Source organism: Protopterus annectens, chromosome 12.part0 (genome assembly GCF_019279795.1).
Source record: "Protopterus annectens isolate FY-2018-M chromosome 12.part0, PAN1.0, whole genome shotgun sequence".
Taxonomy (NCBI): Eukaryota; Metazoa; Chordata; order Ceratodontiformes; family Protopteridae; genus Protopterus; species Protopterus annectens.
Genome location: NC_056746.1, coordinates 1,500,170,436 through 1,500,197,684, shown reverse-complemented (window position 1 = coordinate 1,500,197,684; position 27,249 = coordinate 1,500,170,436). Strand labels below are relative to the sequence as shown.

At 39.2% G+C, this 27,249-nt stretch overlaps 1 protein-coding gene across 3 annotated transcripts in view; it reads left to right on the top strand.

Moving 5' to 3' along the window:
- Positions 1-27,249, top strand: part of TOM1L1 (target of myb1 like 1 membrane trafficking protein) — a 1,502,644-nt gene that overhangs the window by 1,159,241 nt on the left and 316,154 nt on the right. For all 3 annotated transcript variants that reach the window (XM_044090473.1, XM_044090474.1, XM_044090475.1), the window contains 2 exons: positions 8,359-8,452; positions 9,551-9,602. In XM_044090473.1, the coding sequence (XP_043946408.1) occupies positions 8,359-8,452; positions 9,551-9,602 (146 nt within the window). The remainder of the gene's footprint in view (positions 1-8,358; positions 8,453-9,550; positions 9,603-27,249) is intronic.

The window sequence follows — 27,249 nt, the reverse complement described above, 5'->3', positions numbered from 1 at the left end:
TACTGATGTTCATCGTGCATACAGCTGCAGTCATAACAGATGGGTTATCCTGCCATCAGGCGGGTCCTCGGTCGGCCGAATTCCAAAGTCTAGGTCCGGCGTCGGTTGTCGTCACTTCTTCCCTGACGTCAGTGCGGCAGGGGTATAAAAGAGCCAGCCGACGCCATCTTCTTCAGTCTTTCTTGCCACGCGGTGCCCGAAGCAGAAGCAGTTCGCAAGTGCCGGTCGGCCAGCTCCTGAGATTTACGAAAATATTTCAGCCGAAGTCTTCTTGAAAGCTAAGTACCCCATTGGGGAAACTTTTCTTGCCGCAGACTGATGTCAGACAAAGTTAATAATTGCATTTCATGTGGGAAGCAAATACCGCATAAGGATTTCCACTCTTTCTGTATTCCTTGCTTAGGCTCAGACCACGACGTCTCGGACTGCCGTTTTTGTGCTAGATTCAACAAACGCACTATTAAGCATCGGGCGAAGTTCGCCCATCACTATTTTGGTAAAAAATGTAATTATATTATGTTGTCGGATACTCCGACTCCAGTTTTGAGTAAAAGACGCAAAGATAAGGACCGACATATGAGGTCCGCGACTTCTACTGACACCACACTAAGGCCGACTACCAGTTCTCCGGTTCTCAGTGAGGCGCCTACGCAGCCGCTGAGTACCGATGACACTTCATTACCGGTGTCTTCTGTGCCCGGGGTCGCAGGCTCCTCGGCCCCCATTCCGACTACAGATACTGACGCCACTCTTGGCGGGGAAACCCAGAGTTTAGACAGGCCTGCCATTTCTCAAGGTGTCTTCAGGCCTTCCTCCTTCTCTATTAAGGCTTTCACAAAATCTAAAGCAGTCATGAAAACTAAAAAAACAAGGACCACAGACCCCCCTCTTAAGGCCCCATGCCTAAAAAACAGATGCTCAGAATGGCTGAGGATTTGATTACTCTTATCAGGGGTTCTCAACCCCCCTCGGACAAAAGGCCCAGATTAGAGGAAGACTACCCTTCCTCAGATCAAGCCTCTATTACCTCTGAACACTCTGAGGACCAGGAATATACATATACTCCTTTTGAAGACTCTGATGCAGAGGAGTCTATTCCCTCAGTCTCCCCCCTGAGGACTAATCTTTTGGGGAAACCCTACATACTTTGAGGGAACACTTTCACTGGGAAGGCCAAGATTACTCAGATTCCAAGAAAAGGCTCAGGGATTTTCTCTTGCTCCCCCAGCATAGGCCTCTGGCTGTCCCTCCTGTCTTAGATATATTAGATGATGTGTATACAGAAGCCAGCCTCAACCCAGATTCTTTACCTCCAGCTCCTGTTAAACCAGACAGGTATTACCGGGTTCCTGATTCACACCAGTTCCTATACAAAAGCCATACTGCTGACCCAGAAACTATTTCACAGGGTCCCAAGGGAATTAAGGCCTCTACTGCTAAAAAACCCATTACCTTCAGAGAGAGATTCCAGAGCTTTAGAAAGGTGAGGAAAAGGTGTATACCTCGCCACTTTAACCATGAGGGCATTAAACTGTCAGTTCCATATGTTAAAGTATCAACAGGTTTTATTATCTGAGTTGAAAAGCAAAATGACACAACCTGAGCAACCAGATTTAAAAGAGTTGCAGGATTTGTTGCATAGTGCAGAGCAAGTGGGTAAACATACCTTGCAGTGTGGTTTTGATGCTTTAGAGGCCTCATGTAGAGCTGCTGTTACAGGGTCTGTCATACATAGACATGCTTGGCTCAAAGAACAAGCCTTACCAGATCATGTCAAAGCTAAATTACTAGATGCACCTCTTCAAAAAGATGTATTGTTTGGTGTTAAAGCTGAGGAGGTACTAAAGAAAATGGAGGAAAAGGTGGGATCAATGCAAACAGTGAAAGATTTCCTGCAGGTACAACCTCCATGTTTCAGCAGAAACTGGCCTTCAAAAAATTGGTCCTTTCCAGCCATGGACAGACCTCAAAGAGGCAGATACAGGCACCCGAGGGGTAGAGGGCAATCTCAAGGATCATTCAGAGCCAGGCAATGGCAAGCACCGACCCCAAGAGGTGGAGAAGATAGATCACAGTCATTCAGAAAGCAGACACAATGACTTTCCCCTTTACCTGCCAAGCAAAGCTTTAATGGCAGCACCTTTAGGCGGGAAACTGGCATTATTCTCAAAAAATTGGCATATTGTCACAAAAGACAAATGGATCCTGGACATTATAGACAGAGGCTACAGATTCCACTTTCACACGCTTCCAAAAATGAGAGGCATGCCAAACCTGCCACAAAATCAAATGGCAGAGGCACAAAAACAAATTTCAGCTCTCATGGACATGAAAGCTATTCAAGAGGTGCCTGCAAAAGAACAAGGTCAAGGGTTTTATTCCAGACTATTCCTGGTACCAAGGAAAGATAAAGATTGGAGACCTATTTTAGATCTATCCATCCTAAACACATATTTACAGGTACCAAAATTCAAGATGCTCACATTACAGCAGCTTCTTCCCATGCTGGGCAAGGAGTCTTGGCTGGTAACATTGGACCTCAAGGAGGCATACCTGCATGTCCCTATCAGACAAGATTGCAGAAGATACCTCAGATTTCTTGCAGGTTCAACCCATTATCAATTCTCTGCATTGCCCTTTGGCTTATCTACTGCACCCAGAGTGTTTACAAAATGCCTGGCATCAGTAGTTGCCTTCTACAGACTTCAAGGAATACAAATATACCCATATCTGGACGACTGCCTGATCCAAGCAGACAGCAAGGACATACTTCTGAATCACCTGGTGTTTGTAATAAGACTGTTGAACTTTCCGGGATACACAGTCAACAAAAAGAAATCAAAACTAATACCCTCTCAAACAATAATTTTCCTGGGTGCCAGCTTGAATACAAACACCCAGATGGCCTACCTTATGCCAGACAAACAAGGGCAACTATCTCAATACTTCAGCAAAATGGCAACCTTCACCAGGCTGACTGCAAGGAAAGTCCTGCAGGCTCTGGGATTCATGGCATCTTGCATCCTGCTGATCCCATGTGCAAAGCTGCATATGAGGAAACTTCAATGGTACCTAAAAAACTTATGGTCTCAACACAGCCACAGTTTGGAAACAATTATACCACTCATTCCATGTCTTCAAAAGGAATTTCTGTGGTGGGCTCAAGCATGCCAAAGAAACAAAGGTCTCCCTTTCTGCATACCTCAAGCAAATCAAATCATCACAACAGATGCCGCGGACTACGCCTGGGGGGCACATATGAAAGATCAGTGCATTCAGGGAAAATGGTCCCAAAAAGAGAAGCACCTACATATCAACCAAAAGGAAACGCTAGCAGTGCAAAATACCATTATGGCCTTCAAAGACCTACTGCATCCAGGCCAGCTGTTGATAAGGACAGACAACACCACAGTGATGTGGTACATAAACAAACAGGGGGGGAACTCATTCATACCCCCTGTGCAGACCAGCCATGACCCTTTGGAACACAGCTCTGGAATTGCAAATCCAACTTCAGGCACAATTCCTGCCAGGGAAGGAAAACACACTGGCAGACAGCCTAAGCAGAAATATGACAGATCCACACGAATGGAAGTTGCATCCTCAAGTTTTCGCAAAGATAACTCAGGCATGGGGACAGCCAGACATAGATCTCTTTGCTACCCACAGAAATTACCAACTGAAAAAATTTTGCTCAAGGACCTATCATCCACAGGCCTGGAAAGTGGACGCACTTTCTTTCAATTGGACAACATTGACAGTCTATGCCTTTCCACCTCTCCATCTGCTGCCCAAAGTTCTATTAAAAGCCAGAGCAGAGAGGCCGAAAATGATTCTCATTGCTCCAGACTGGCCAAGACAACACGGGTATCCACTCCTGAAGAGTCTGACGCATTCCCCACCATGGATCCTACCTCTAGTGCCTCTTCTGTTGTCCCAGCACAACTTCAAAACTCTTCACAGCCAGCTCAAAACCCTAAATCTAGCCGCATGAAGAATCCCTTGATTTCCCAACAGACCCTCCTCTCCAAGGAGGTGCAGGATGTCATCTTGGAGGCCAGAAGACCTTCTACTAGAAAAGCCTACTCCGCCAAATGGAAGTGGTTTTGTGCCTGGAATCAGAAAAAGGGCCAGAATCCTTGGGTAATAAATATACCTCAAATATTACAGTACCTAGCTGAGATGTTAAACAGTGGACTTTCCTTCTCCTCCATCAAAATCCATGCTTCAGCCATTTCTGCACAATACAACACAGATCCTCCTTTATTCTCTCATCCTCTCTTAAGACAGTTCCTCAGAGGGGCTAAGAATGTAAAACCCCCAAGGAAGCCACCAGTCCCTGCTTGGGACCTCAACTTCATATTGGAAAAACTGACCCTTCCTCCATTTGAGCCAGCTGCTTCAACAGAACTACAATATTTGTCATGGAAAACAGCCTTCCTTCTGGCTATCACCTCAGCACGCAGGGTTTCGGAACTACAGGCCCTCATGGCTGTGCAACCTTTCATCATTTTCCATCAGGACAGAGTTTCCTTACGAACCAACCCTACCTTTATGCCAAAGGTAGTATCCAGTGTAGCCTTGAATCAGACTATCCACTTACCTACCTTTTACCCTAACCCACAAAACAAAGGGGAAAGACTACTGCATTCCTTGGACATTCACAGAGAACTACGTTATTATTTGGACAGGACAAAGCCATTCAGGAAATCTGAGCAACTCTTTGTGTCCTATGCTACAGGTGCTCAAGGAAAGGCTATCTCCAAACAGACAATCTCAAAATGGATAGCCCACTGCATACGCTTTTGTTACTCATTTCATGGAAAAGCTGTGCCTTCAAGCATCAGGTCCCACTCCACAAGGGCCACAGCAACCTCTGCAGCTTTCCTCAGGGGGGTTCCTACCAAGGACATTTTGGAAACAGCCACTTGGAGTTCAGTGCACACTTTCTCCAAACACTATCACCTTCCACTTTACTCAAAATCTAGAGCGGGATTTGCCACAGCTGTCTTGCAGGGCATCCTTGCTCCTCCTAGTTCCACTTAGTGCCTGCCACCCCTACTTAACTTTGGGATTCTACCCGTCTGTTATGACTGCAGCTGTATGCACGAACATAGTACAGTTTTGTACCTACCATAAATGTAGATGTTCGAGTGCTCATACAGCTGCAGTCCAGGTTGCCCTCCCTCCATCCCCTCTTAGGACAGGCCTTATGGCAAGCACCTTCTCATACAACGTATTTGGGGTATTCTTTTATGGTGTATTTGCTTGCAAACTACTGTTTTTTGATTATTCTATATTGCATGATTACATAAGTTTATGTTTTGCCTTCCTACTGGGGGCACCTGACATCTGGGGCAAGAAAAACTGAAGAAGATGGCGTCAGCTGGCTCTTTTATACCCCTGCCGCACTGACGTCAGGGAAGAAGCGACGACAACCGACGCCGGACCTAGACTTTGGAATTTGGCCGACCGAGGACCCGCCTGACGGCAGGATAACCCATCTGTTATGACTGCAGCTGTACGAGCACTCGAACATCTACATTTATGGTAGGTACAAAACTGTACTTTTCCTGTCTTCTGGAGTTTCATTGAGGTGTGGATAACTGTTTTCTAAGCTGCAATTGCACCTTTTTCTCCTTCATTGTGGTTATCTCTCAGGAATGCTTCTTTCGTGCTGGGGGCCTAAAACTGTAAGTTTATAAGAGCAAGGCATTTTAGGATATATAGTTTTGCTTCTTCTGTGATACATCAACCTCTGTTGTGGAGCTGGCTACATTTCCCTAAATCCCTTGTGCCTTGATACAGACTGATTTTTACTTTCAGGGTATTGGTGTTAAAACTGTCAGCAGAGTGCATCGTGGCATTGGTGTGCTGCTGGCTAGCAAGCGAGCTTGAAAGATATTTATCAGCTTTTTCACTGAGGCTTTACTTTGTCTTGGTTGGGACCTAGACTTATAATTAGATAACTAGTCTTTTTTTTGAGGTAGAGTCAATTTTGCTGCAGGACTGTAAGCAACAGACTTCTCCAAAATCCGCATGAGCTACACATTTTGAGAGTGAAAATGTACTGCTAGAATCCAAATTTCTGGTGGTACATTTTCATAAAATAAATATCAGACTAGCTACAAATAGCTTACTTACAACTTCAACTTTTAACTGCTTAAAATGTGTTACTTTGTACTAATAAAATATTATTTTGGTGAATTAATATGATTCACTATTAGTTACCATTTAATATTGGGTATAAAAAAATCTTAACATTGAATGTGTGACATACCCTTTCAGTGTGGAACTCCTAGGAACATGGACTTTTTAAGTGTCAGAATGAGGAACATTCCCCCAAATTAGGTATACCTGAGAGGTATAAATTCAAGTCACAGTTTGTTAATTGCTCAATTTCTTCTAGTCTAATAAATGTTCAACAGCTTGCAGGAAACCACTGTTAATGGAATGAACTTAATTATATATTAAAGCCATTATTTATTTATGTATTTATTTACTTAATTGCTTATTTATTTTTATTTTACCAGACCAGCTGGTACAAAACTACAGTGACTAGTCTTAAAATGTATGTATATATATATATAATGTGTGTATATATATATATATATATATATATATATATATATATATATATATATAAATGTGTATATATATATATATGTGTATATATATATATATATATATATATATATATATATATATAATGTGTATATATATATATATATATATATATATATATATATATATGTATGCATGTATTCATTTATGTATAGAGATTGATGCATAATTAATTGCTAGTAGAGGCAAGAGGCTGAAGAAATTGTAACCCCATTTGACCCTAGGAACAGAAGTTGTGTAGTGCACCCAGGAAAACTAAAGGTCTCATCTCGTGCCCCCAACTTGATTAACAGAGTTTAACAGGCAACTGGAGAAAAGAGCATCCCAGGAATTTCAGCAGAATTAAGAGTGGCGATAACAACAAGGGAAACGGAATGAGTCTAATTGCGGAACTGTAATTCTAGACTTTCACCAGAAATGGCTGCTTTAAGTATAACTTCTAGCCTAGCTTATTTTTGGTAGTGAAATTTTATACAAGGTTATTTTCTATAGAATACATTCTCACTGTAATTGGAGAATGAATGAATGGATAAATGGATGAATAAATTAATGCATCTATAAGAAGCCGAACAAGCCGCAGAAGTACTAATCTTTGAGCAATAGCCAGAGAAGGGCATGGCATATGACAAGGGTGTGATTATGAGAGTGAGTAGGGGTGTGGCTTGAGAGCCACCAAAAATGTGCCAAATTCAGCCCGATAGTTGCTAAGGCTGCCCCTGTCAGAGTCCATCCCTACCCTATTTAAATATAACCTTGACCAATGGATGGAAAATCAGAGATTCACCCCAAGTCTGAACCCCAGGTCTCTGATTGACAGAGGCAGTGAGTAACTATGCCCTAACTAACTCACCCCCCAACATAACCTTTAGAAACTTCCAAATAATATACCCCCTCCTAAAAATGCTTATGATGCATAGGGAAAACAATTGGGTTGAGTTGCATGGCTAGGCTTATAAAGGCCCTGGTGGTCTTTAGCGTAGTATATACTACAAATTTATGACCTTTTTGTAGTTTTTGTGTTATTTGGGCACTATGGTTTTGTCTACATAACACTGGCAGCAATGTGCTCTCTTAATCCCAGACAAAGTTTTTATATTCAAAATATTTTTATAGCTTTGTTTATTTAAGTTACATATTGAAATTCCATTTTTTAAAAGAGTCATGTTACCACTTAGGAGCATATAATAGCACTTATCTGTACTTTATGCTTAAAAAGTTATCTGACGTTTGATGTTATTTCACTAAAATGTTCTCCCTAATGTCAACTTTTTGCAAATAACAAATGGCGCAACTTAATGTAGAGAAATCACAAATTATTGTAATACACCTGATGTCTTAGAAAATATTTCCAAAGTAGAACTGTATGTACTGCTCATACGCTGATCCACTTAGAAGAGTGTCTTTGCACAGTTTCCAGGTCATCTCCTTTTCTTTTCTTTTTTTTTTTTTTTTGAACATTGCTGTAATAATTTCCTTACAATTTTGCTAATCAAATTTAAAAGTTGATTAATCTATCAACACAAAAAGTAAAATTTTTTCATGAAAAGTTCCTGTAGTAACATAAACACCATAACTGTTTTTTGTGTTTCTCCATGTACTTTACCTTGCAGACATATAGACTGCTATGTTTGTGAGCAGTTTTCTTTAGCCTCAATACACCAGGCTGAATTAATAGTTTTGTTGTCCACAGTTAACATGCAGAACATTGCTCTAACAAATGCTGTTACATTTCAGATGAATACGTCAATCGTCCTCTTCCTGTTCCTTCTCTGTACCCTGGGATACCAATCAGCCTACAGGCAATGGCATCTTCTCCTCTAGTTCCACAGTAAGTACAGTTGTTATTGCTTATTTTCTGACTGACATATCCTTCCATGTATGAATCTAATAATGTTGCCATGCCCGTTCGTGTATGAAGATGTTAACACTGGTGTGTGCATCCAGAATCATAGTGTGCTCATTCTGTGCCCCTTTAACTCACAGATAAGGAGCAAAAAAGTAAAAGGTCTTTTTTTCTATATTGTTGAAGCTACAGTAAGCTCCTTGCTGAACTATAACAAACTGTAATAATTAGCCTGACACAGTTACTGGTATACACATGCAGAAGTGGAGCTGGCTCAACCAGTGCCCTGTACAGGTACCATGAACCAGTGCCCCACCCTCTAAGTTCAACAAATGAAGAAGTGAGTAGAAAAAAAAAGCACTTTACTGCTTCTACTGAGGTGGCCAGGTATGCAACACACACCCCTCCTTCCTTCTGCCCAGCCATTCAGGTTACTTTTCTGTGCCCTGCCCCCACCCTTTTCCGGTTTATTTACAAAAAAAAAAGAAAAAAAGAAAGGAAGATTTCTGAATTTCATCTTGTTTTATACTGTAGCAAACTGCTTGCTATAAATGTAGCAAACAGTTGCTACATTTTATGTCCTGCATGGAGAGCTGCTGCAGTCAAGATTTAATTAAAAAAGGAACATTTATTTTTATAAACTACACTTGCTTCAAACTAGCAGCTTCAGATGAGCCATAAAAGTAGTATTAGCCTTAATTTCTGAAAGTAACAACATCCGCTTGGGTTTTAGAAATTAGTGCCTTTACTGCACATGCATTCCATTGGTACTTGCCATTCATACCTCCTGCTTGTATCTGTCCAGCCACCTCCTTTGCCCCTCCCAGGTTATGGCTGTTCATCCTTACATGAACCTGATAATGTCATGTTCATTTATATATGAAGTTGATAATGTTGTCATGTCCGCTCGGGTATAATGCTGATGTTACTAACTGTGATAATTCTTCCAGGAGAAATTATAAAACACTTGTTATACTGTGTTTGCTCTTCACCTTAAATGCATGTCTGTTGTTATGGAGTTAACTTTATTTTATCATTATTTTATGAGTTTCATCAATAAAGATTAAATTATATTTTTTGTAGCACTAACGAAAACATGTACCAACATCCTATGACAACACCAGTGTATAGTAATGTAAGTATTGAAAACATTATGAACAATATAACACTTTGTATACATCTAGTTACATTCTGTATACTGCAAGAACTGAGATTGTGTAGCATTACCTGACCTTTTAAAATAACATATTATTTAGTCCATGGGTTAATATCTCATTTGAATAATGTAATGACATTTTGGACTTTAATATTGAACTTTATTAATAATGGAATAGAAAACAGTGTTTCGATCAGTCCAGTGGAGCTCAGAAAGTTTGCACTGTAACTTCCAATGGGCGGTGCCTAATCCTTTTGACAGAATCAAATTATGTCCTCACATAGGTGCGTACTAGGCAAATGGCCCTGGAGCCTTTACAAGCCTAGCCCAAAAAAAAATTGCCAAGGTACCGTGCCACCCGATGTTAGTTCACAATGTCCCTATCCAATAGGGCAACTGTAATGATCCCTGGAGTGAACTTTGTTACCCATTCATTCTTCAAGATTTCTCTTGAAGAGGGCCAGCGAGGTGCTCTGCTTGACATGAATGGTAAGCTTATTCCAGAGTATGGGCAGTCTTTGGTAGATGAACCTGTCCTTCCAGCATGCTCTGTTAATTGTGGTAATGAGGCTGTGATCTCTGGAGCGTGTGGCGTGGGGGGATTGGGATTTCTTTAAGTGTAGCATTTCAAGTAGGGCTGGGTCGGACATGACTTTGTAAGTCAAGGAGGGATCACCTCTAAGTAGACGACAAGAGACTGAGAACAGCTGAAGTTTCTTGAGTCTGACCATGTAGGACATGTGTTTAAAGCCTGGGATCCTTTTTGTGAGGTACTTTTGTAGCCATTCCAGCTGTTGTAAGTGTGTGGTCAGGTACATGCTAAACGGGGCGTTATACTCGATGATTAGTCTAATGAGGGATGAGTAGAGAGGGATGATGACCTCAAACAAATGTTCATATCTGTGAAAGCATAGGGGTTATGTGAGAAGTATAAATGGCAAACCCTTTAGCACATACTATTTTTATAGTGGTGGTAATCTTTAGGTTCTAGGTGTTAAACTGAATTTTATAAGTCACAGTAGACACAGTAACTATTACATTTGTAATATTTTGTAAACACCTTACAATATCTGAGCAACTACTCAGGTTACACACACATGGTCAGCAGCATTTTATTCATCTAGCTGAGAGCTTTCATAGGAGGCTAAGGAGTTCTGTCAGTGTTACTTGGTTCTTGAGATATTTAGAAAAATGTGAAAATTATATCTATATAAATTAATGTCATAAAAACAACAGTTAATATCTCTTTTCCTGCACTAGACAGAGGTTAAATATTAATGCAGTTGAGTTTGCCATTGTGTAAGTATTAAGATGAAATTGTTTAAAATCTTGTACATAGCATGGTTTTGGAATTATTGATACAAATATGAACAAGCAATATTTGACACCTAGAGGCATCAGTAGGAGTTAACTGCAGATGCACCTGGAGTCCTCACTTGGATGTAATGAGTTAAAGGCCTTGACCATTTTGACCTCTGCAGCCCATTCCGGTATTTTATACCATCTCTTCATCACCCTGTGGAAAAAAAAGTATTTTCTCTCAGGTTAATTTCTTCAAGTCTTTTGGGTTTCTAATACCATGACTGGAATGGTAATGGGTATAATTAAAGTTCATAAAATTAGTGTTGTTTTAGTCTTTGCTCTGGGCAGCAACTGTGTTGTGCCCAGAATTGACTCCTCCTGAAATTCATATGAAGTTACATGTATTGGTAGCATGTCTAAGTACAACTGTAGTTTGTTATGAGACCCATTGCTCCTACTACTACTGGAACTGTCTGGGTGTCCTTCTTCCACTTTGCTGTTGCTCTTGTTTCTGCCTGCAAATCATGATATTTTATGACTTTGTCTCTCTGTACATCAGACACTGTCATCACAAGGTGTAATTTCAGTGATTTGCTTTTGATTGTACTTTTGTCTTCTTTTCTTGGACTACTTTATCTGATTTTCTTGCATCTAGTTTTTGATCTGTTCATAAGGGTGATCCCATGTGATGTACACTTCATCATTCTCTATAATGCTCTTTGGTTCATGTATCCGTTGCTTCTCAGCTATTTTTATATTGCAGTGTTTGCACAATCCCAATTGCAACAGTCTTGCCACATTATTGTGCCTTTCATTGTACAGACCATCTGCCATGTGTGTATCTCACCCAGTAACAAGATGTACAACTGTTTCCAGTTTTTTTTACAGAACCTACATTTTCCCTTTTATCTCACTTGTTCAATGGACTTTGTAAATCAGTCTATACATACTCCACTGTCCTTGTCTGACATTATTAACCATTCATCTTTTGGTTTCAACTCACCTCTGCTTAACCATTCATGTGCCAGATACTTTTTCTTATTTTCTTAAGTGCCTTTATTGAATTGTCACTTGTGACATAGGCATACTTACATTTATATAAAAATAATCTAACTGTATTAACAAGTTCATATTTGCAAACATTGTTCTATACAATATAGTCAGTCCAGATTTACATAAATTGATCAATTCCTGCCTTCTGTTAAACCTTGTTCCTCCTCAAAAACATTTTCTGCTTGTATTGTTCCCACAGTTTCCATTTTTTTCTATGTAATTTACCTGTACCCATTTCTAATGATCCCACTTCCTGATCTTTTATCTCTGTTACAATATTCACTACTTCAAGTGTGGTTGGTTTAGACTTTGATTTTCATTTTTCTTGTAATTCCTTTTTTTGGCAACCACCAGAGTTAAATTTAACAAGGCCTTACTATTTCAAGGCATTTCAGGTCATGTATCCAAGTTAAAAAAATCAATTCCTTTGTAACACTCATTTGCTCGCCTAGTATTTCTGACAGAGTACTCTGTAGAGAATTTTTACACTTTAACTCATTATACTTTGAAAACATATACTCCAAGGTGTGTCTTTCTTTGCCATTACATCTCCAACATTGGTTATCTACCAGAGGAAGAATTCTTTGGAATGTGCTTTGGGTATAAAAGTCACTATGCAAACACTCCAAGCAAAAATTCTAACTCTTTGAAGACTTTGTTGTATATTTGAACCATACATATGTCATCCCATTGTTTATTTGTTAATTGCTTATCTAGTTTCTTGCTTCCCTATCTTTTCTGACCTCTTATGATTAATTCCTATAGTTATTATGCAATATTCAGCAGCTTCCTTTCTAAATTTGATGTCTTTCACGTAGGATTTCCCTATATCTTTCTCTTTGCCTGTACTCTAATATCGATCCCTGATATGGAAGGCAATCTCTAGCCTGCAGTCCAAATGTCACCGTGGCCTCTTTTCATTCTTTTACTTTTCCGTCTCTAATTTTATGTTCCCAATACCTTTGTTCCTTTGCCAGCTTCCTCCTGTATATTCCATCCCCCTCTTACCTATTCTTTTTACCCCTAGTTACAGTCATCCCTATTGGCAGAATCTCCTTTCTCCATTCCCATGTTGGCTTACGTCTTAGTATACTTTCTGCTACTTTATGAATACAGTATTCTGTGTGATTGTTGTTATTCTCCTTAAGGACTCTGCATCCAAAATCCTACTCTTTCCTTATTTATTGAATTTTCCTTTGCTTCATTATCATCCATTTCTACTTTGAATTGCAGCTTTCTGCTTTTGTTATGTATAAGAGCCTTAACTGTGAAACTGTAAAGTATGCATTCAAAGCAAGTAATTCTAAACTTCCTTGGCCTATTGGAAGAATCAACATATCCCACTTGACTCTTCCTTTTTTCCCTCGCCAAAATAAAATCCTTCAACTCTCTATTAATTACTATCAACAACTTCTCCTCTAGTTGATAAAAATATGCCTGAGCTGTATTTAAAACTAAAAGACTAAAACATTTTTACTGCTTGTATCTTGCCGTCCACATCTGTAGACAAGAACTACCAGTTTCTCAGTTTTTGTGTAATCTTTTATTTAGACTCTTCCCACATAGCTTTAGCTGTCATAACAGTGTCCTTTTTAAACTTCATTTTGTCAGGTTCTCATAAATATGGGTATTGCTGAACTAATTCATGTGTGGGTACATAGTTTATAGCTATAGCTATTGTTTTTATTTCATTAATTTTAAATCCCAAAAAACGGAACTGTCTCAGAATGTTCCACAACACTGAAATGCCCCTATAGGGTATAAAATAATATTTACAAATAAAGCCAATTTTTCTTAATCATACCAACTATATCCTTAAATAAATTTTGCCTCCAATCCCTCATATTTCCTTCTATTTAACCTTATAATTGTGTCAGAGAATGCAAATACTTCTAATGTCAAGGGGATAAAATCACAGCTTACTCTGTAGAATGTTTTCTCTAGTGTGCCAGTAGAGATGACTACAAGTAGGGTTACAGAAAATAGGCAAGAGGGGGATGGAAATTACTGGAGAAACCCTGTGAAGGAATCAAGATGTTGTGAACAAATAACTGAAGCAGGAAAAGTAACAGAGTGGAATGAGGCCCCAGACTGCCTTCTCTACCAGGGCTTGATCTCAGAGTACAGATAAAGAGAAAAGGATAGGGGAATTTTAAGTGAAAGACCTGCTTTGGTAGAATTTTTAGTTGAATCTGGAACTGAAGCAGCTGTTTAAAAAGGGATAATTAGTAGGGCATATAAAATATTGCTTGATAACTGTAGGAATCAATCAGACAAGGTTAGGAAAGATTGGGAAGAGAAACTAGCAAAGCAATATACAAGAAAACAATGGTTTGTATGACATTTGTATGTCTCCCAAGAATGCAAGCAAGTCCAGAAGGTTTAGGATCTTTGCTTGGAAGGGTTTGCATAGGATTTTTTTATCCTTGAAGCAGACTTCAAAAAAAATGTCCTTAGGTAGATAGCAAATGTTGGAGGTGTGATGGAGAAAAAAGAGGTAACTAGGAACATATGTTTTGGGAGTGTAAAGAGTTGGCAGATTTTAAAAATTCCCTACAGAGTATGTTATTATAAATTTTGGCTGGGCAAGTAGCTATAAGAAAATGATTCTTTTGAGCTAGGACAAGGAATCTGAATTGCCTAAACATAGTAAGGCATTATTAAGTTCATTTCTGTTGGCTGCCAACAAAGCAATCACTAGAAAATGGAAATCAAAGTCTACACCAATTGTGTTTGAGGTATTGACTAGTATAAAAGATATAAAAGAACTGGAAGTGGGGTCCTTAGAAAAGGGAAGGAACACATTACATAGAAGTAAGCGGAAATTTTTAGAACAGTATGTGCATGATAATGTTCAGGGTAAGGGGGAGTGAGGTTTAAGGGAAGGCAGGAATTCAGCAACTTTGGTAATGCTGGACTGATGATAGTAGCAAAGAAAATATATGTGATGTATATTGCATTTAAAAGGGAAAATGCTAAAATTATTTGTTTTGTTTTCTGTTAATATATGTTTACCTCTGTCTTAAAGAGATAATTTAATCAAAGTGTTTACAAAAACAAAGAGATTGGCCCACTTTTATATATCCTGTGTCAGGTCAAAGACAAGCATGTTGAACACATCTGTGGCCAGTATCAACCCACGAAGTGCATCTCTTGTGAACTTCTTTTCCCCGAGGGCATCTCTGTAGCTCCCATCCTCTGCTGTCTGTAGTATAACCAGCTCTGCACCTATCCACACATTCTCTATCCAGACCTGTCCTACTCTTCTTCAGTTATGCAGTGCTGGGTGGCATTTAAAGCTCTGTGAAGTCTATATAGATTAAATACACCAGCTTGATGGCTGCTCCTCTATAACCCCAGACCCTGATCTATGCAACCATCCTTACCCCCACACTCTTTTTCAATGGCCAGTGTGAACCATGCCTTTGAATTTTTGATACTAGTCATTAGATCTCTGACCTGCAGATCCCTCACGTACAAGGTAGCTCAGTACAAAAAAAGATTTTGGATTCTCCTCTTCCCATTTCTAGCCATTAACATTTGCTCAAACCCATCAAGGATAGCTGCCTTTAAACTGGCCAGCCTGTTTTGTTTGCCCCCCCCCCCCCCCGAGTGAGGGAACAATCCATGGAATTTCTGATGCATCAACTTTTCTACATTCCTAAACCACATTTATAACCCTTCATCCTTTGTACTTGCATGGAATGACCCAAATAAGGTGCTTATGTATCCCTCTTTCTTTAAACTGCTTGAATACCATTACATTTACTGTTAATGCTATTAAGTTTACTTTTAAATCCTTAATATCTTCTTCCTTCTCTTTATTCCCTCATAACATTTCAATCACTCCAATCACGTCTTGTTTCACCTCTTGTGCAACTATTTCCTCATGTATATTGGGATTTCCACTCCCTCCTTGCTTTCTCTACTTTTCCTAATCACTTTGTACCATGGGGTCAACATGTGCCATCCCCTTTCATCCTGTATTACATACAAATACATACATACAAATATTTCAAGCACAGGCATTAATGCTCTTCTAGCCTGCCAATATACGAAAACACTTGTTCCCATAATAAGTGTCCAGGCTGTTTTTAAAAAATATCTGAACTAGTACTTGCTTTAATGTGGTTTGATAATCTGTTCCATGCATCAGCTACTCTGTCAGAGAACCAATTAGTACACTTCTCATTCCTATAGAATCTGTTGCATAGGTTGTCTGGTGATTCTCTAGTAATTTTGATAACCCCAAACATTCCCAGAGGTAGTTGTGTCTAAATGCCCTATACACCTGTATAAGATCTCCTCTTAAATATCTGTTAGAGATACTGTACAAGTTCAGATATGTTAGCCTTTCATAATAACTAAATTTTTCACATCCATGCATGCCATTGATATATTTCTGCCATACTCTTTCCAGTTTACTCATGCTTATTTTCTTACAGGGTTTCCATATTGTTATTCTATACTAAGTTTTGGGTCTAATGTAACTAACAAACACTGACTTCATAATTTTTGATTTCCTAGAGTTTATAAATCTTTTTGTACAACTTATAGTTCTGTAACTATCATTAAGCAATTAATTGATATGATTAGAAAAACTCATAGCTGAATCTACCCATATATCCAGGTCTTTAAATGAGTATATAGTTCCAATCACTGTGTGCTGTATTAAATATTCACTTTTCAATTTATGTCTCCCAAATCTCATATGCTTAGTTTTTGATGTATTTAGCAGCATATTATTCTCCTGTGCTCAAATGGTCAATTTAGTCAAGTTAATTTGCAAACATGCCCTATCTGTAACACATGTAATTAATTTACCCAATTTCAGGTTATCTGCATATAGACTGTAGAACTCCTCAGATGAAAAAGTTAGGTCTGAAAGATACAATCTAAACAAGTAAGGGCCTGGGACAGAGCCCTGTGGGACACCTTGACTGTAACCAAGGATTTCACCTGTCCAGTTGCTGTATGATACTTGCCATGTCCTATTTGTAAGCCATGCAGCTGTCCATCTTATCAAGAGTACATCAATACATAGTTGTACTAATTTATTGATCAGTGTTTTGTGTATGACCCTGTCAAATGTTGAAGTTAAATCTATATAAATTACATCACAGCACAATTTTTCATTCATAGGTGTTATTATGTTGTTATAGAACATCATGTTAGAGGTGGTGATAGATCTGTTTTCAACATATGCATGCTGATATATGGTTAATGGGTCTATATTATATTTTTGAAAGTTTCAAACATCAAACACCATATGGTCAACACCATATGAGCGATGTTTGAAATTTTGAAAATATAATAAAAAAATAAAAATAAAAAACTATACTTACCTAAACACTGTAGGCAGTGGAGCAAGCCCCCCTGCTCTCCCCATGTGGGGGGCTGCAGTCCCCACACCCCCGCTTCTTAAATATTCCTACTCTGAGATCGCACTGCATTGAAGTAAAGGGAAAATATTCCCTACAGCGATTTCCGTGTTACGCGTGCGCTGTTTCACCATTTCGACCAATCTGGTTCGCTCAATACACGTTCGCCATTTACAGTTTTCGATCACGCGATAGGACCCTGGTTTCAAGTCCCAACCTATCTAGTTCTGACAATAACTTATCCAATATTACTTTCTCCATTATTTTTCTACAGCATGAAAGTAGACAATCTATATGACTCTGGGTTTGTCCTACTCCCCTTTCCAGTATGGACAAGTTTAATAAGCGCATGTCTCCAATCAAGAGGAATCTCTCCATATTTATATGACCTAGTGAATAATAGATATAATGGTACTGTAAGTTCTTGCTGAAGTGTTTGCAGGTCATTGTTACTAATTCCATCTCCTCCCTGTGCTTTGTTTGGATCCAGTTTGTGCAGTTCTTTTTCAATATAATCTAATTTGATTCCAGTATCTGAGGTTACGTGGATGTCACTAGGACAACTTATCACCCTTTTGTGGAGCCAAACTGTTTTGCATAAAATTTTGTAAATATGTCTATAATCTATTCTGTCTGAGAATAAATTTAGAATCTGCACAGTTTATCAATTTGTATGTCTTTACTCCTTTCACATCTTATGTATCTTTAAAAAGGTTTCCTATTAAGCTCAATATCTTTATATAAATTTTCTTCAAATTTTTCTTGATCTTGTCTCATGCTATGCTTAATCTGTTTGTCTAGCTTGTTTATTTCAGTTTTTAAAGTTGTAGTTCGACCTCTCTTCCATTTCTTATATTGTGTCTCTAACCTTAATCAGATATCTTGTTCTTAGGGAAATATATCCCCCTGTCTTTGTGTGCCTAGATCCTAATGTTAAACATTTTTTTTTATTTTTTACACTCAATTTCTTTTCTTTTAAAATTTTCCACATTCCATCTGCAGTTTTTCCACTAAGCACCTTACTACAGTTAGGTTTACATAGTGACTGTTTTGCTTCCATATAATCTGTAATTAACCTTCTGTGCATTGATTTAGATTTCAGTTTTACAGAATTATCTAGCAACAAATTAACCTTTATAACCCCATGATCACTGCACATCAACGGTGGTAACTTGACTTGAAATAACAGTAGTTTCTTTAGGAACACAAACAATGTCTAATATGTTTTTTTACAATCTGAAGTAATTGTTCCTGAATATACATTGTGAATAATTTCCTTACTAATGTTGTTTAATCAATATTATTCCAATCTGTTTCTGGTAAATTTATGTCCCCAGCTAATATTATTATTCCCTGCTGTGTTTCATGCAAGAAATGTATGAATTCCTCTAGGTCATCTGCACTTGACTTTGGTGGTCTATACACTTCAATGATTGTTATGTGTCCCAGGGTTCACTTTATTGTCACAGTTACATAGTCTGTAGTATTGGTGTTATCGCTGAACATGTAATAGTCACAGGTCTCATAACTGTCTTTAATCCCTATCATAACACCTCCACCTGATTTTTTATATTTGCTCCATATGTCTGTTACCTCAGCTATGTCAGTATCACACCCTACTAGTACATGTTTCAGCTCTGACATTTTCCTTCATGTCTTCTGGCATTGCTGGTGCAAGCCTAGGCTCTGTTTTCTGTATCCAGTTTTCTCTTCACTCAGTTTATTGCCACTCTCACTTCACTCTTCCCAGGTGTTACTGTTCTTGCTTCTCCCATGACTTTTTACTGGCATTCTTCCTTTTGTTCTCTTAGTTCTGTATATTGTTTTCATGGCTGCTCCTTGTTTATTTTTAATCTGTACCATCTTCCCACCCACTTAATTTTTAACATAGTCTACTGTTTGTGTTCATGCTCCCTGCCATCTTCTCCATTCTGGTAATGAATTATTTTCTGTGCAGCTATGCCCTGAATTCCCCATGCCAGTCGTATGATACTTATTGCCCTGTCCATTTTCTGAGTCTCTTCGTACTACCTTCTTTCCGGCCTTCCTCTGGTGCTTCCACTTTCTGCTTGACTATCTCTCTCCTTTTTACTGTTTTCTTCTCTTACAAGCATTTTGCTTCCTTAAGCCCCAGCCAAGTTCAAACTTATTGACATGACAAAACATTATCATGGATACGAATATTAATAAACAGTAAAATGAAGCACAACTAGTTGAAAGAAAGAGTGGACTATACAAATCAAAATAAAATATATTAAAGTACAATAAAATGTAGTGCACTGAAATGGCAAAGTCAACAGTTCATATCAAACACCAGTTAAAGTCAGTCATAATGGAAGATGATTAAGAAGCACTTAGCAGGACTCAGTGAAGGGACTTCTTCAGTCACTTAGGAAGTATCTTCAAGAGGTGTGGCCCTTGATAAGCAAGGACACAAAAGCTGCACCCTTTGGAAATGCCAGCAGCCCATGGGTGATATGGTATAGGTTGGTCAATGCCTTACAAGAAGGTCTCATATATAGGGGACCCAAGTTATATAAGGACAGATGCACAAGGACAGGAACCTTAAAATTAGTTTATCTGCAGAACTGGCAGCCAATGAAACTTATGAGGGACCAGTGTGATGGGAAGTTAAGTGGATACCCTAGTAAATTTTGGGGCAGTGCAGTTTGGAACTAGCTGTAAGCAGTAAATTTCATAGTCTGGAATGTACAAAACATTTGCAGTAGTCCTTACAAGAAGATACTAGGACATGAAATCCTACAAGAATGTCTGTAAGTGGAATAAGTTATTAGTAAGGCAGATTCTCCTGAGATCAAAGCAAATGCTTTTACAGCTGCTGTAACCTCAGCATTTGAGATTAATTAAAACAACTCCCAGATATTGTACCTTTGAAACAAATATAATTTTGTCACCACTGTTGATGATGTTAGGGGATAAAAGTGTTGCAGACAGATCCTACAGAGTAGCATAAATAATCAGGACAGCCTTGTCTGATGTACTGAGTTTCATTCTATTAGCTATTAATCAGTCATGGATGTATTCTAAGTCTTCAGCTAGATCATTAATTTTAGATGCAGACTCCTGAGGAAAAGCAACTTAAAACTACATGCCATCATCACGATAGTAGTATTGCTAGCCTGTCCTTTTAATAACATCTCATAAGACAGAGCCCTTCGAGCAAGACAATAGGAAGCAGAGGAGCTAACCCCTGATACCACTGTGTGTGCTGAGAGAGGAAGGATGCAAACAGATCCATTGCTACACTGGTGATGCCACAGTAGTATCTGAAGCCATCCAGGTACACGTGTCCAGTAAGACCATAACAGAATAATAGCACTAGTCCTACACTGTAAGGACATCATTGAAGTCCACCTCAGTATTGTGTCTTTCAGGAAATCTAGACTAGAACAATTCATAGATGTCAGTGTCTCAAAAATATGAGTCAGTTGTGCATAAGCTATCTTTTCAAGAACTTACACACAAAGGGGAAGTTGGAGGTGTGTATGTAGTTATCCCAGGTTGTCAGGGTTTAAACCAGTCTTTTTCAGGATGGAAGCAACCAGGTTGAAATACTTAATCCTGGAAAGAGACTATGACAGTCTGGTACAGGACTAGATCCAGTTTACCTAGGCAGGCTAAAATAAGCCTAGTAGAGCAAGAGAGCAAACTAAAAGTGATTTTCCATATAGAGAAACCTTGAGTGAGAAAACCATCCCTGTCAGGAAGATGAAAATCAGAAAGAAAATTTAAAGGAGAACAGTGATTGCCAACGTTTGTTATTCTCCTTTACTTTAGCTGTTATTTTATTTCTTTTTTACTTCATTAATTTATATGTTGTGTGTTTAATATTTTCTTTTCTTTGGTGTTGTTTTATTGCAATGTTGTTTCGCTACAAATTCGTTTTCTTGGAGTTTTTAAAAAAGTTCTTAGTTATGTCCAAGCTTTCATTTTTGAGGTATTAACTATATCTGAGTTGTGGGAGAAAAGGAGAAATAGAACTCCTGCTTTAGCAAGAGGTAAGGAACAACCTTTCATTTATAAGAGCTGCCAGGGAAAACTACTTTAAGATTATTTTTGATTTTCAGTATCCACCCTTTTTGTGTTCTTACACTTAGTGGATCCTTGAACTGTCCACTTCTTATCAAAATTTGATTTTAGAAGCTCCTCCCAGGCTTATCTCATCTGTACAACTTAGACTGATTCTAGAGTTGCCACCTTTGGAAGAGGCAAATACTGATAAAAGACACACCCTTGCTCCACCCATTGCCCTACCCATTTCAGTATGTAAATGTACACAGTTTCTCTTTCAAAGTGAATAGTCATACTCGCAACAGTTTTCAAGAAACAGTAAATAACATGTTAAATGCAACAGATAAGCAAACATATAAATATGTTGCATAATGCTAAAAGATATTCATAAAACTGTTTTGGCAACTGGTATGCTTCTTTAAACTATTGGAATAGATAAGCAAGGGGGCCTAAAAATCAGACTGATAAAATGAGGAGAGGAAAAATAATGCAGAATATTCTTACATTGTTTCCTAATATGTGTACTTTACATTATATATTTTCCTGAATCCACATTGTGTTTATATTTACAATATTATTTATACTGAAGACAAATTACCACAGGTAACACAAGGATTAGCTAAAGCACAGATCCATTATTTCATATTTATAAAAAAGAAAGACCGTTCAGACTTCTTGTGTACTTTTTCTAAGATGAGATTTTTGCATACCAGTCGACCAAATTTTGTCTACTTAACTGATGTCTGGCAAACGTGGATTTGAAATTAGTCAGCTCCCACATACATATGTGCATATTACATGGGTCCCCCTTCATTAGATCAAATGATCAAAATGCAGAACAGTTTTGCTATAACCATTTAATATCAAACTTGCAGAAGTTTAAAAAATGCTGGTGGCTGGTTGCACAAGATCACAGCACAGAGCGGAGTGGGATTTTGCTCTTTCCTGTTTGTAGGGCAATGTCAGAGTTGGCATATATGAGTTGGCCCCTTCAGAAAATATTATTTCTGTATATTTTGTTGGTTTTGTAGTTTTGGTATTTAATCTCTTGAGATCAATATATTGATCTTCAGAGTTTTGTGTGTTCAGCTTCTTGAAGGTGATCCATGTACATGTGTATGTATAAATATACATATATATATATAGATATATATATATATATATATATAGATAGATATTTATATATATGTATATATATGTATATATATATATATATATATATATATATATATATATAGAAAAACACAAAAGAAACCGAACTTGTAAAAACAGAAAAAGTGAAACGCCAACAAATCACGCAAGTCACTGAAAGGTATATTTAATCCGTTAGCGCTTTCATGCATAAACAATCAATGCACTTCTTCAGAATATGTGTGTGTGTGTGTGTGTGTGTGTGTGTGTGTGTATATATATATATATATATATATATATATATATATATATATATATATATATATATATATATATATATATATATGGTTTACTATCACAATGCCGAAGTGCACTTGCACAGCTATGAAGTATTCGAACAACAGATGTTCGAATACTTCATATTTCAGCAGGTGATGTGAGCGAACGTTACCATTGCGAATGGACTGTGCATTCGCAATTCTAACGTTTGCTCATGTGAGGGGATCGTGGTACATTGTGGTTAGGGAAATACATCCCTTTCCTCACTGTAGTGCGATCTCGGAGTTGGAATATTAAGTTGGGGGGGTGCAGGGGCAGCCCCCCTGCATAACTGTGTGTTTAGGCTAGTTAGGTAGGTAGTTACGGGACGGGTGGGAGTGCTGTGTATTGCTGAAAATGTCGCGAGCGACATTTTCGACAATACACAGCTGTTTTCGACATTAGGACAAATCGGAAATGTTCATTTCCGATGTATAAATTCGAAAATGCAGACACGTTTTGTTCTGATTTTCGAATTTATGATAGTAAACCTATATATATATATATATATATATATATATATATATATATATATATATATAAACATACTCTCCTGCACTTTTATTAACCTATTAGTCTAGCACTTTAAACTACTCCCAGTGCCAGAAAGTCTGCTCTTCAAACTTTCCCTTAGGCATAGCTGGTTTGGCAGTAGTAGCACTAAAATCTGAATCCCTGTGACTAGCAATTGCTGTAAAACCTGCTGGAAAGCACTAAGAAGCCTTAAACTGATAAACACACTCAACTCTCCTTGTTAATAACGAGAAATTAATCATAGGCTCTAAACAGCCTATAATTGCAAAGTACCTTGCCAAGGTAAGGGAAAACAGCTCTTGTACTTTACAAAAGAAACACTGAACCAGGCATGTTCAACAGTCAGCTTCCGGTGATTTCTCCTTTCCACCTGGTGAATCTGGGCATACTGGGGCAATGCAGCAATTGCCTCATGTACACAGACAACCCTCTCCTCCTACCACCCAACACTACAACCTGCGAGAGATGCACTTACATAGCCAAACTGGAAGCAAAGCTCTCTCCACCCAAGATTGTGCTAGACAGTCAGGAGGAGAAGTTTAATGCCTGCATTACACCTCAAGCAACCCATAGCCCTTCAAAACTCATGCCTCCAACATCCACACATAGTAACACTAAACCCACTTATGCAGAGGCCCTTAACATTAACCTGCCCAAGCAACAAGGACCTCCGAAGCTGAAACACAAACAAACACCAATCACAACCAAAATGTCACATAGCTCACACCAACAACAGCCCCTAAGGCAAGACAACATGCCCAACACATTAGTCATAGGTGACTCTATAGTCAGGCACACTGATGTCCCACTCACCTTGCTGAAAAAGGAGAAAATTACAGTCAGCTGCCTGTCGGGTGCCAGGATCTGCCACATCACGCATGCACTCAAGTCACTCCACAAGTACAAATATGACTCTGTCATTGTCCATGTTGGAGTGAATGACTTGAGACATACCTCCCTGGACTACATGAAAAGAGACATGGAAGAGCTCTCAGATCATGTGCCCAGGCAGGTATGACCCTAGCCCTGAGTAGCATCCTGCCTGCGCCCAGAATGATACCACAGTATAAGGACAAAATGACTGACTTCAACAATTGGCTAAGTTTCTGGTGTCATTCAAAGGGGATCCAGTATCTTTCTGCCTGGGATGACATGATCAACAGACCACGATGCTTTGCCAGAGATGGTCTGCACTTGTCGCCCCTTGGATTCAGGTTATGCGCTAAGGCTCTTGCCACCCCTATAGTGCCTTTTTTAGGCAAGGCTCAAAGGACAAAGCCACCACCGTAACAGATATAAGCATGCAAAATCTGAAGGTAATGCTACTCAGTGCTAGAAGTCTAAACCTCAAAATGCACTCTCTTGAGGCACTTATAAAAATGGAGAACATTGATATCTGTGCAGTAACTGAGACCTGGTTCAAGGCTCCAGAGATCACCCCTGCAATACCAGGCTACAACTCTTACCACACTTTTCGGCCACCAAACCAGGACCGAAACACTAAAGGCAGAGGAGTGTCCATATTCACTAAGGATATTCACACCTCTAAGCTAGTTGCCCAACACAATGCATCTGAAATTCTACAGGTACAACTAATACTAGGTAAGACTGCAATCCAAATTGTAGCTTGCTACAGATCCCCCATGCCCCAAGATTCTCACTACATCTTTCTAAACATACTGAAAAATATTAAGATACAACCAAACACCCTAATACTGGGTGATTTCAGCTACCCTGTCATTAATTGGGAAAACTACTCGGGCACCAACACCTTAGCCCAACGGTTCTTGGAATTCATAAATTCCAATGCCCTGGATCAACTAATCCATAGTACCACCAGGGGGTCAAATATCCTAGACCTGGTCATTACCAACATGGGAGAGCGATGCTCCATGCCAGTGGTCACCCCTTCGTTGGTCAGGTCTGACCATAAGCTAATCACCCTTGATGTCCACATCCCACCCACCCCCCAGTAGGGAAACCTCCATAGAAAACTTTTCCAAAGCTAATTTCACGCTACTCAAGTCAGAACTTCGTGACACCCATGTAAACGGGAACTGAAAGTTCGATTGTTGAATCCTACACTAAGGCACTGTACGAGCACCTCCACTCATGCATGAATCGTGCCATTTCAAATAGAACCAAGATGCTCTCCTCCAAAAAAAAAAAAACCCAATCTGGTGGTCCCCTGCCATAAACAAACTATACAACAGAAGGAAGAAACTATTGCAGAAAAGAGGAAAATCCCAGGATGCAAAATACTCCCTTACCAGCCTCACTAATAAGCTGAGATCCCTCATAAAATCCTACAAAGCTAGGTAGGAAAATATACTTGCCAAAGATTCCAAGGAAAACCACAAGGCATTCTGTAGTTATGTCAAGAATCTAAATGGCAATGCTCAGATCTGTTCTGAGCTACAACAGAATGGCATTAAAAATACTGATCCCAAGGATATTGCCAATGTCCTGGCAGATCAATTCAGTGCGAACTTCACCCCCCTCTCACCCCCTAAAGGGTTCAGCTCAATACCAAAAGATTGCCAAATTCTGGTAATCACAGCCACATAGGTAAAAAATGCACTCTTCAAAGCTAAGAATACAGCATCCATGGGACCAGACGACATCCCGGGCTGTGTACTATATGAACTACAAACTGAACTGGCATCTCACCTAAGTGTCATGTTTAATCATAGCCTCACCTCAGGCTTCGTACTCAATGAATGGCACACAGCTACAGTTATCCCACTCCACAAGGGGGGATCCACCTTGGATCCCGGCAACTATCATCCCATCAGTCTGACAAGCCTGATCTGCAAAGCCATGGAACGCATTATCATGGAACTTATAAACAAAGACATTGGCAACCTTAAAACACTGGACCCCACCCAGTTTGGTTTTGTAAAAGGCCGATCTTGTCTCCTCAACCTGATTGACTTCTTCAAATCAGTATCCATTGCCGTGGATGAGGGCAAGGCGGTCCACACAGCCTATTTCGACCTCGCCAAGGCCTTCGACACCATCACCCACTCTGGAATCATAGATAAACTTACTAAGCTGGGCATTAATCCCCACGTCACTCGATGGGTTGCCAGCTGGCATACTGACAGAACTCACACTGTAAAAGTAGCCGGGTCAAAATCCAGCTCCAGACAAGTGACAAGCAGAGTACCTCAGGTTTCAATCCTGGGACCACTCTTGTTTGGCATCTACTTCTCTGAAGTACAGACCAGCACTAAGGGATTCTGGCTAATAAAGTTCGCAGATGACTGCGAACTGGGAGCCATTATTGAATTCCCAAATGATGTGAATATTCTACAAAAGGGCCTTACAGAAACAGATGCTTGGTGCCAGAGCCATGGGCTCGAGCTCAATGCCAAGAAATGTATAGTTATCCACTTTGGGAAAAACCATGTACCCATGAATTACCACATAAGTGGCAGTACACTAAACACTGAAAGTATGATAAGGGACTTAGGGACACAAGTGGACAGTGGTCTCATCTTCGATAACCACATCGCCACAACAGTCAGGAAATCCTTCTATGTGGCACACCTCATCATTAGGGGCTTTTCTTCTAGAAAAAAGGAGGTCATTGTCCCACTGCACTCATCCCTCATTAGACCCATTATAGAGTACAACGCCCCATTTGGTATATACCTCACAAGACATCTGCAACAACTGGAAAGGCCATAGAAATACCTCACTAAAAGAATCACAAGCCTAAAGCAGATGCCCTATGCTGACCGTCTAAAAAACTCCAGCTATACTCTGTCGCATATCACCTGCTCAGAGGCGATCTGTGCTTAACATACAAGGCCATGTCAAACCCAGAGCTGTTGGACATGCTACACTTAAAGAAATCCCAATCCCTTGGA